Below are 10,409 nucleotides of genomic sequence, written 5' to 3' on the forward strand. Positions count from 1 at the left end.
GCGTACCCATTGCTTCCCAGCTCAATACTGTGACCTCTTGGAAGGGAGGGGCTGCTTCCCCTCTGACTTTGTACCCCCAGCACCAGCGCAGGGCCTGACGCCCGGAAGGGGCTTTGGCGAAGCATGCTGACTGATTGGTTGAAAGATTAGACTGGACAGTCAAATGCTCTTGTTTTCCTTTCCAGAAGGAGGGGAAAGTCATAGCTTTAGGTCACCCAGGTAGTATGTGGAAGGACAGAATTTGGGTGTAATCTTCTGAGCTGGAGCCCGTGCTGTAGAGGGCCAGGAAAGACAGGGAGCTGGGAGAGTCCAAGGAAGGAAGCGCCTCTTTCCAAATCCTTCTCTGTCTCTCTCCTGCCTCCCCCCTTCCTGTGCCTCTCCCCCCATTCCCAAGGCCAAGCCATAAGACCTAGGGGCATGATATTCTCTTCCTCCACGCCCCATTCCCGGGACATTTGGGAAGCCCCAGTACCTGGGAGCACATGCATGAACATAGCTGGGATCCGGGACACCACTAGGAGAGGAACGTTTGTGGCGAAGGAGATAAGCAGGTAGAAGCCAGAAGCAGCCAAGAAGGAGAGGGTCAGGGCTGCCCGGGCCCCCCACTGGTCAGCAAACCTGGGAGGAGACACAGAGATAAGGCTGCCCTGCTCAGGTGCATTAAACAGGCCCCCAGGAAACCCTTCTGCCCTCACACCAATTCTCATGAGGCTCATGGGGTCTGTTAGGGCAAGCCCCTCAGACTGGTTTCAGGCCTTCTGCTTTGGGCCAGGGGAAGGGGAGAGAGGAGGAGGAGGAAGGAGGAAGGAGGAGGAGAGGAGGAGGAAGGAGGGAGGAGGAAGGGGGAGGGAGGAGGAAGGAGGAAGGAGGAGGAGAGGAGACAGAGGAAGAGGAGGAAGGGGAGGAGAGAGGAGGAGGAAGGAGGAAAGGAGATGAGAGGAGAGGGAGGAGGAGGAGGAGAAAGGACGAAGGGGGAGGAGCATCTTAACTAGTTCCACTTGACTGACTTTTTTCCACTTTCCCTAGTGTGCCTATGGCATCACCCTCCCCTTACCCGCAAACCTTCAGGGAAGGGAAGCAGCTCAGGCTTAACCCCCAGGAGGCAGAGCAAAGAGACCTCTCAGAGCTAATTGAGTTCAGTCCCTGACTTTTACAGGCAGGAGAAGTGTGGCCCAGAGAAGGAAGCTCACCTGCCCAGGTCACCCATCAAATTCACCTCAGCACTGAGATTAAGTACGCAGGTACACTGAGACCCCTCCCCCCAGCTCCCCCAGCTCCTCCAGCCTGTCCCTCTGTGCTCTCTCTTCCCCAGGGAGGCAGGCAATGGGGGTGCCTCCCTTCTTTCAGGAGGGAGAGTTACATTACCTGCCAAAAATAGGTCCTCCCAGGAGCTGGAGAACGCCAAAGAGGGTCTGTAGGTAGCCAAAGCCCACGGAGTCCAGGCCCAGGTCCTTTGCCAGATACTGAAACCCAGAAAGTGCAATGTGTCTTATTGTCTGCAGGGCATCAGGCTTCTAGAAGGCTTTACTGTCCATTCTCTTACCAAGCTGTCCTAGTGACCTCTGAGAAAGCTTGGGCAGGAATTACTCATCCTCCTCTACAGATAAGGAAACTGAGGCACAGAGATGGGGAGTGATCCCAGACATAGGGAGAGAGAGAGAGAGAGAGAGAGAGAGAGAGAGAGAGAGAGAGAGAGAGAGAGAGAGTACACAAAGAAGACCCAGGAAAGCTGAAGATATTTTAGAACAGAGGAGGCCTGGGCGTGCTTGTGGGCAGCCAGGAAAGAGGGCAAGATGGAGGAGGAGGCAAAGCCAGGGAGGCTTCTGAAGGCGACAGGGAGGCCTGGGATGAAGAGCATAGGTGAGGCCTTAGTCTTGGAGAGAAGGGCCATTTCTCCCTTGGAGACCAGAGCTAAGAGGGGAGAGTGAGGGTGGTGCAAAGACGTCCTGGTGTATGGCCCTGGGAGGGGAGGGGGCTCACTGTGGACAATCTCCCAAAGGTAGGCCACGATTCCTCTGCTAGGAAGGGGCATCTGAGCTTTAGGGAGAGAGGAGAAGGCTTGGGGTGTCATCAGTGGAGAGTGTGAGAGGGGAGTCCCTCAGGCTAGACTTCGAGGCTGTCCCGTGCAGTAGTGAGGGCCCTTCAGAGAATAGGCCTTGGCAGCACCTCAGTGGCTCCATCAGCAGCGTAGGGATCGGAACAAGGCAGGCAGGTGTCAGCGCCAGCACAGCTTTGGGGTCTGGCCAGATGTTGCCAGTGTTAGGACAAAGGCACGAGGGATTCAAAGGTCTACGAAGCCTCTGGCTAATCGTTTAACATGAGACAGTGTGGGGCGCTGGGTAAAGCAGTGGGCTTGAGGTCAGGAAGGCCTGGATGCAAACCCCAGTTGGCACACTGTAACCCTGGACAAGTCACTTCTCTTTGGGACTCAGTTTCCTCAAAGAAAAGGGGTTGGACTAGCTGCCCTCAAAGGTCCCACATCCCTTAGTCTTGGGGCCCCAGAGCCAAGATGATGGGGGAGGGAAGGCCAAGCTGGGAGGTGGGTCGGGAGAACAGAGGGTGGGGAACCTTGGAGGTCACAGTGAGGATGCAGAGTGGGTATGAGGGAGTGAGGGAGACGGAAAGGCTGCCAGCATGGAGAGGCTAGGGCACCCACGGGAGCTGGGCAGCCTGGCCATTTAACACAACACCCTGGGGCAGAAGAGCTGGTGATAAAGATGAACATGTGAGCCCTCAAGAGGAGGTGGTGGGAGCCAAGACGAGCAGCCGCCTCCTCCCGACCCAGTGCTTTCAGGGGCCCGAGGAGAGACCAGGCCCGGGCCTGGTACCACATGGGGAGGGGCTGGTTTCCAAGAAGACAAGGAGGGGATACCCAGAGGGCAAGGCAGGACAAGTGGGTTGTTGGGGGAGAGCTGTAGTGTCCAGGCAGGACAGGTGGGGGGACCTGAGAGGCATTCTAGCCTCAGTGGACACTGACAGCAAAACTCAGGCACCTCCAGACCACCAACCCTGTCTGGGGACACAGCCCCCATGGACGTGGGAGCTGTGGCCTTGCTCTGTGGGCACAAAGGCGGCTGCAGGAAGAGCCAGAAATGAAGGTTCTCACTGGCAGAGTCCTCAGCACCAGCCTGGGGGCAGTGTCAGAAGCTGATAGCGAAGGCCTGCCCAGCGGCTCTGCAGCAGCCCTTCAGGACTGCTGGACCTTCTCTAGGGGTTGCCTCCTGAGGGCAGAGACTGTCTGATGATTCTATTTCTGTCCCTAGAGTTCAGGTCAGGGGGCAGGGCACGGGCCACACAGGTTCTTGCATATGCATTCACTTCCACCAGGTCCAAGCCCATCTTTTTCCAAAGGAGGGGCCTCTGGGACTTGGCCAAGATTGCTCAGTCAGGCAGTCCTGGAACCAGGAATGAATGGGGCTGGGCCACTTCACCCATGACTCTGGTGGAAAAGTCATGGCAGAGAATCCTGGGGAACGAAGCAGAAGAGCCTCGGGCCCAAGGGAATCTGCCTGGACCTCTCTCTGAGCCCCCCTGCCCTAACCCACATACCGGCTGCTGACCAGCCACCACCCTCCTCGACATGGGGTGTCGGGAGACCAGGATGCTAAGGCCCAGCTCCAGCACAAGGCACTTTCTGGGTGATGTTCTCCACATTCCTTTCCCTCTCTGGGCCTTGGTTCCCTCCTCCATCAGCTGCTCCGAGCACCCTCCCACCCCTGGGAATCCCCTTGGGGAGCCATGCATCCCCTCCTGTGGTAGGGGCTGGGGGAGGAGCTGTCCAGTCTTACAGAGGGCTTTCAGGACCCTTCTCTCACTTGGTGCACAGAGCAGCCTTGAAAAAGGGTAGGGCAGGCATCAGGATCCCCCTTTTACAGGTGAAGAAACTGAGGCCCAGACAGCCAATTCATGGCAGGGCTAAGCCTTGAATGCGGGTGTCTGGTCTCCTGGCCAGTGCCCTTCTAGTGGGCCACACTACCCCTTCAGGTGAGCCCCTGAGCAGGGTGTGGAGAGGCAGCCTGATGGGGCCCCAGGGGTGAAGGGACTTGTCCGAAGTCATCCACTGAGACCATGACAGAGCCGATTCTGGAGCCCAGGTCTTTGATGCCACACCCAGGGCTGCTTCCAGGGCATCTTTGCCCAGGGCGAGCCTCCCTCCCCCACAACAGCAGCCCTGGTTCATCCAAGCTCTGCCCTTGGCCCACGTCCAGCCCCTGCTCAGGCGGCTATGGGAGGGAGCCTTGGTTGGCACTCGGCTGCCCTCCTGAAGGGCCTCGGGCTGGGTCCCCTTCCCACCTCCAGCAGGACCACTCACCGGCATAATGGAGAACTGCATGAAGAGACAGGTGAGCTCCACAGCAGTGAGCACGTAGGTTACCCGGAGGACAAACTGCTGACCTGCATCTCCTGGAGAGGCTGGGCTCTCCTTCTGGGGGCCTCCCTGGGCCTTCCTCCTCTGCTGGAGGTGGGTGTCTACCTGCATCCTGGCCTGCTTGGGGTCCCGGCTGCTGGCATAGACTACAGGAGGGACCTGGTAAGAGAGGAGGCAGCAGGGGAACCACTCAGCTGCAACTGGGCACCCTGGGTGCCAAAGTCCTGTTGAGTGTGGGCCACCTGCCTGGATAGTGCTGGCCAGCGCTGGGCGGGGACTGAGGCCCGGAGGGAGGGGAGGAAGAGGAAGGAGGCTGGCTCTCCAGGGGAAGGTTTCTTGAACTCCAAGGGTGGAGAGAGGGAAATTGAAACCACCACAACCCCGCCTCCTGACACCTGGTGGCAGCTCCAGAAATGCCAGCTCAAGAGCAGCCTTGACCGGTGAGGGAGACATCCCCAGGAATCTGTACGCCCCGTCGGGGCTTTGATCTCTGATGTGGGGGAAGTATTACAGCCCCGAAGGAGGGGCCGAGGAGTCAGGGACCAGGAGCCTCCTCCGAGGGTGACAGTGGAGCCTCAGTTTCCTCATCTGGAAATGGGGATAATCACCCTCTAAGGACTACTCCTTAGGGCTGGTGGGAGGGGCCGGTGAGATGGTGTGTAAGGGGCTCTGCTAAGCCTATGGTCACCGCTAGAATGGGAACTCTTGGCGGGCAGGACCCTTTCTGCCTGGGTCTTGTATCTTCATCGCTCAGGTCAGTGCTTGGCACATATAAATGCTTGTTGACTGGCTGACTGGCTAACTGAAGTACCTGGCTTTGCCACTCATTGCCTGGGAGGCCTCCCACCGGACTGCCATTTACCCTCTCTGGGCCTCAGTTTCCCCATCCATCGAAAGAAGGGGATTGGTCTTAGGCTCGGTCCTTCCAGCTCATTCCTCGGCTTCCGAGGGCCCCCAGCCTGGCTTCTGGGCTCCTCAGCCCCCATCCCCCTTCCACCTTGAGGCTTCTTGGCCCGTTTCCTGTGGCCAGCTCTGGGTGACATCACTAGTTCTTAGGCTGACAATGGGTGTTCTAAGTCGCAGGTCAAGGCCGAGGACTTTGTCCCTGCTGGATAACTCCTGTTACTCATTACCCTGAGGAGATCTGCTGGGTCACTCCCCTCCCCTCGGTGAGAGACGGGATCCAGCAGATTCCCTTCCTCCAGAGTGACTGGACCCAGACCCAGCCGGCCCCCCTCCAGCCTCTAGGCAGACCAGCCAATAGTCAATCACAGCACCGACCAACTAGATTCTATTTCCCCACAATAGCCCTGAGAGGTAGGGAGTAGAGATCGTGATCTCCATTTCACAGATGTAGAAAATGAGGCTCTGAGATGGGCAGTGACTGAGCAACCCTGGCCTCCATCATTCCTTCCTACTCCACCACTGGAGAATCCTGGCTCTGCCATCTGCTATCTGGGGGCCCCCTCACCCTATTCAAGGATCATGATCCTTAACTCTGATGTCCTGGGGGCCTATGGAAAGGAACCCGTTGTCCTCGAGCTCTGGGAGCTGAGATTATACACACCAGCTGACAAGGTAGCTCACGGGCCTGGGACAGCCAGGTAGAGGTGGGCTGGAGGTGGGCCTGGTAGGACAGGGAGAACGGGAGAAGCCCAGAGCAGGGGGCACGGCAGGCAGGGGGCAGGAGGTGCTGGGGATCCAGGGATCCCCTGGATGGCTTGTGTGTGTGTCTGTGTAGGTGTGTGTGTACAGGTAAGTGTGTGTGTAGGTATGTATGTAGGTGTGTGTTCATGGGTAAGTGTGTGTGTGTGTGTGTAGGTGTGTATGTGTAGATATGTAGGTGTGTAAGTGTAGGTGTGTAGGTGTGTAAGTGTAGATGTGTATGTGGTGTGTGTATGTAGGTGTATGTGTAGGTATGCAGGTGTGTATGTAGGTGTGTGTGTGTATAGGTGTGTAGGTGTGTATGTAGGGGTGTGTGTAGGTGTGTGTGTAGGTGTGTGTGTATAGGTATGTAGGTGTGTGGTGTGTGTGTGTGTGAGGGGGGAATCCAAAGGGTAGAGGTCATCTAGCTCATGCCATGGCGCACGCAGGGGCTCTTCCTTGAATTTGGGCAGCAAGCAGGTTTTCAAATGCAAAAAATAAAATCAAAGGAAATAAATTCTATTGAGACAGTTATCAAAATATTTTTTGCATGTGAACAACCCCTGACCCTCACCAAGCCCAGAGCCCCAGGCCAGGAGTCTACACTGTCCTAGGAGAGGGCGAAGGGGGCAGAGGGCTGGGGAGAGATGGGTCGCTGTCTCTGTGGGTATGGGGGCTGCCCCAGGGAGAAGAGACCATCCTGGAAGGTCTGGCTCCCAGAGGACAGAGCCGGGAGCAGTGCAGAGGCGGCTTCAGTCTGCAAGGCAGGACGTGCACCCCATCTCAGGACGATGTGGGCCCCCTCCGAAGCTCTCTGAGCATAGGATGGGGGCCCCCTTGTTGGTCTCGACCCACTAAGGAGAGAGCTCTGGGCCAGGAGTCAGGAAGACACGAGTTCAAATCCTGCCTCAGACACTAAGCACGAATCCTCTCTGAGCATTGATTTCTTCATCTGTAAAATGGGATGAGAGCAGCACCTCCGTGCCAGGGTCCTCCTGAGGACAAAATGAGAGAATGCCAGCAAAGCTGTCTGCCAGCCTTAGATCACCTAACTTTACTGCTGCTGTTCTTACAATTAATTATAGCATAATAAGAACAATTATCACACTCTGTCATTGTAACGCCCCATGATTGTATGGCATTGTTAATAACAAGAATGATACCCACGCTATCTGGTGTGAGCAGGCCAACAGCTGGGCTCCTACCCAATGGGGCGCCCCTGGGGGGCAGCTCGTGCCTCCCCGCCCCCGGCTGGCCAGGGCTTGCTGGGAGGACCCCCTGCAGGACAGACAAGAGAAGAAGCCCCACAGCAAGGGCCCCAAGGTAGCACGACCCTCCCTTTCCTTGGGTGTGGAGGCTGCTTAGGCTAGGGGCCTCTAAGGGTCTTCCAAACTCAGGGTGTTGGAGCTGTCACTGGGCTGAGCTGTGACCTGCTCTTCTAGGATGGTGACCTGCCTGTAGGACTGTGTCTGAGAGAAGGAGAGTGGGCTTGCTCTCCCTCCCCTGGTCAGTCACCGTGCCTGAAATCCCACCATTCCATCACATAGCTTCAGTGTGGGAAGGGCCTTCCCAGGTCTCTGGTCCAGCATTTACCTGAACAAGCAGCCTCTCCACAGTACCCCCAACGGGGTGTCATCCATCCTGTGCTTGAAGACCTCCAGTAAGGGGGAGCTCACTACCTCCTGAGGCAGCCGGCTTCATTTTGGGTCTGCTCCCCGTAGGGGAAAGATTACCTTTGCAACAAGCAGAAATTTGCTTCTCTGCCCCTTCTCCAGGCTCTGCCTCCAGGGGCCAAGTGGAACCAGGCTAATGCCTCTTCCATGGACAGTTCCAGGCTACATTCCCAATCCCCTTGGCTGACCTTTGCAGGCCACGAACTCTCAGGCCCTTCCCCATTCGGTCTCCCTCATGTCCCGTCAATGTCCTTCTTACACTGGGCTGCCCAGAACTGAGCACAAGGGGGTCAGCCTGGGGCAGGGAGCAGCAAGACAGCGATCTCCCTGGGAGGTCTGGGTAGCCTGGCCCCCTTGCAGCCCGAGCCTGAATTTGGGGGAATTCCTTTGGGCTGAAAAGAGGATGTGACTTTGTGTCTGGGGAGGGACATTTATCAGTTTGCTTCTGGAGAGTAGGTGGAGGGCTTGGCATTGTGAGCGCTGAAAAGGGGAAAAGATGAAAGGATGGGGAGAGAGAGTGTCCACAGCTCATTTGTAATCAGATAATGTCAGAACTGGGAGGGACCATAGAGGACATCCAGTCCAATGCCCAAATTTCACAGGTGAGGGAACTGAGGCACAGAGAAGGAAAATGTCTCTTCTAAGCTCCCACAAGCAGTAAATGTCAGAGAAGGGATTTGAACCCCATGCCTTCTGCTCTTCCTGTTTCCTGGGCTGTCACCAAACCTGTGCAGTCCCTCAGCACTGGGAGGGGCCTCTTGCATCCCCTGCTCCAGCCTCCTCAGCTTACCGGAGACAATCACCCCCGCATTCTCCACCTGGCCACCTTTGGTAATTCTGGAGCTGGTTTTGTTAACAGCTCCACAGAGGAAATATGACCTGCTTGGAGTCTAATCCCCTGGCTGGAGGCATCTGGCCGCTCCTGCCCAGCCCTGGCCAACCTGCTTCAGAGTAGACCCCGTGGGCAGCAGACAGACCAACAGGGTGGTTGGGGGATGGGCTGAGAAGAGAGGGGCAAGGGAATGTACATTTATTAAGCTCCTACTATGCGCCTGGCACTGCCCTGTGTTTTATAGATATGTCATTTGAAACCTTTTCCTTCTCCTGCACCCCACCCACAGCTGTGATTTCCATCCTTACAATGCTTTCCCTACAGCCACATTATTACAGGTGAGGAAACTGAGGCTCAGAGATGGGGAGGGGCTCACTTAGCCAAAGGGGCATGCGTGAGAGCTGGGTCTTACAGTCTGAGATCATAGCTCGCCCACTGCCTTGAAGCTCAGAACAAGGGGACCCTGGGGTGACACTGGCATCCGGGGCCCTCCCCAATGACCATTTATTGGTGAACCTTAAAGAACTGTTATTATCATTATCACAGGGCAGCTCAGGATCTTAGCTCTCAAGGCAGGGAACTCAGAGGAGAAAACTGAGATACGGTGGTGCCTAGGTCACCTGCAATTTCAACTGTGCTCCTCTGACTCCAGACCCCACATTGGTTTCCTTGAACCCTGTGAGACTGAATGGAGCATTGGTGCGCTTCCCCCCTCCCCCAAACTGGGGCCCTAATGTCCTTCTGATCCTAGTCCTCCTGGGGGCTGCCCCAGTGCCCAGCAGAGCCCTCCAGGCTCCAAAGGGAGGCCTCTGGAAAAGTGCCAGTCTCTACACACCTGGGCCACCGTCCGGAGTCTCCAGTCAGCTGCCCCCTGGCTGGCCTGCTCACTGGGGCAAGAGAGGCCACTCCAGGATGGCCCTGAATGTTGGGAAGCCGGTCGGTCCAAGCAGGAAGCCAAAGCTTCAGGTTTTGTCTCTGCCGGGAGCTGAACACGTGGGTTGGGTAACTTCCTGAATCTCGTTGGTTGGGGGAGGTCTGGCAAAGCAGCTTCATGGGTTAGGCCCCATGACTCACACGGGTCTGGGGAGCTGGCTTACTAGGAGCTCACAAGCTGAGCTAAAACAGGGACTGAGTCATGAGAGACAATAAATCCACCATGTCCCCTGCGGGCCAGACGTTGTCCCTGAAATGCCCATCCACCAGGGCCTTCAGAGGCCTGGCAGCTATCCAGCCTGGCAAACAGACAGATTAGGTTGTGGGATCAGAAAAGCCCAAGCCCCAGATTGGGCTTGGAGACACCTTGAACACACTGGCCAAGCCCCAGCTGCACTTGGCAGGGTCAATTCAATCCCAAGGCATTTCTAGAGTGTGTGTTTACTCTGTGTTAGGCATCGTGCCAAGGGATGAGTATACAGAGACAGAAACGAAAGTCTTTCCCCTCAGGGAATGTCTTTGTATGCCCAGCACCCAGCCTGGTACTCAGTGCACAGTAGATGCTTCATGAGTGCTCACTAAGTTGGATTGGAACGTCTTAGAAATCATTTATTATCATTTCCTTTTGATGGCATTCTTAGAGCCAGTATGCACTAATTCAACAGTAAACACATTAAACACCTATCAGATTGGAGTCACTGAATGCTTGTCATACCAAGTAAGAAACCACATGGAAGGCCAGCAGTCACTTCTGGGCCCATAGTTCTGAAAGAACAATGACAAGCTGGGCTGCCTCTGGTAGAGAGAGACTGTCACTGCTCTCAGCTCCCATCCCTGGATCTTCCAGAAGGGACTCTGGGATGATGATCGTGTTTGCAGTGATCCAATCAGCCCCTAGTCCTCTTTAAAGAAAAAAAAATTATTTAATTTTTAGCATTCTTTTCAAATTTTGAGTTTC

General features: G+C 56.0%; 1 protein-coding gene across 3 annotated transcripts in view; it reads right to left on the reverse strand.

Annotated features, from left to right (window-relative positions):
• SLC67A1 (solute carrier family 67 member 1) overlaps positions 1 to 9,508 on the reverse strand; it is a 93,232-nt gene extending 83,724 nt beyond the window's left edge. The window contains exons 1-4 of one of the 3 annotated variants that reach the window (XM_020970821.2): positions 9,354 to 9,508; positions 4,313 to 4,528; positions 1,366 to 1,463; positions 473 to 618 (exon numbers count right to left, since the gene is read on the reverse strand). In XM_020970821.2, the coding sequence (XP_020826480.1) occupies positions 473 to 618; positions 1,366 to 1,463; positions 4,313 to 4,480 (412 nt within the window). In that variant the 5' untranslated portion in view covers positions 4,481 to 4,528; positions 9,354 to 9,508. Of the gene's footprint in view, positions 1 to 472; positions 619 to 1,365; positions 1,464 to 4,312; positions 5,167 to 7,180; positions 7,292 to 9,353 lie in introns of those variants that run through there. The other 2 variants (XM_078148699.1, XM_020970820.2) reach the window with 2 other exon arrangements.
• Between the last annotated feature and the right edge of the window lie 901 nt (positions 9,509 to 10,409).

The sequence above is a fragment of the Phascolarctos cinereus genome, unplaced genomic scaffold, assembly GCF_003287225.1.
Source record: "Phascolarctos cinereus isolate Bilbo 61053 unplaced genomic scaffold, phaCin_HiC Scaffold_9;HRSCAF=440, whole genome shotgun sequence".
Lineage (NCBI taxonomy): Eukaryota > Metazoa > Chordata > Mammalia > Diprotodontia > Phascolarctidae > Phascolarctos > Phascolarctos cinereus.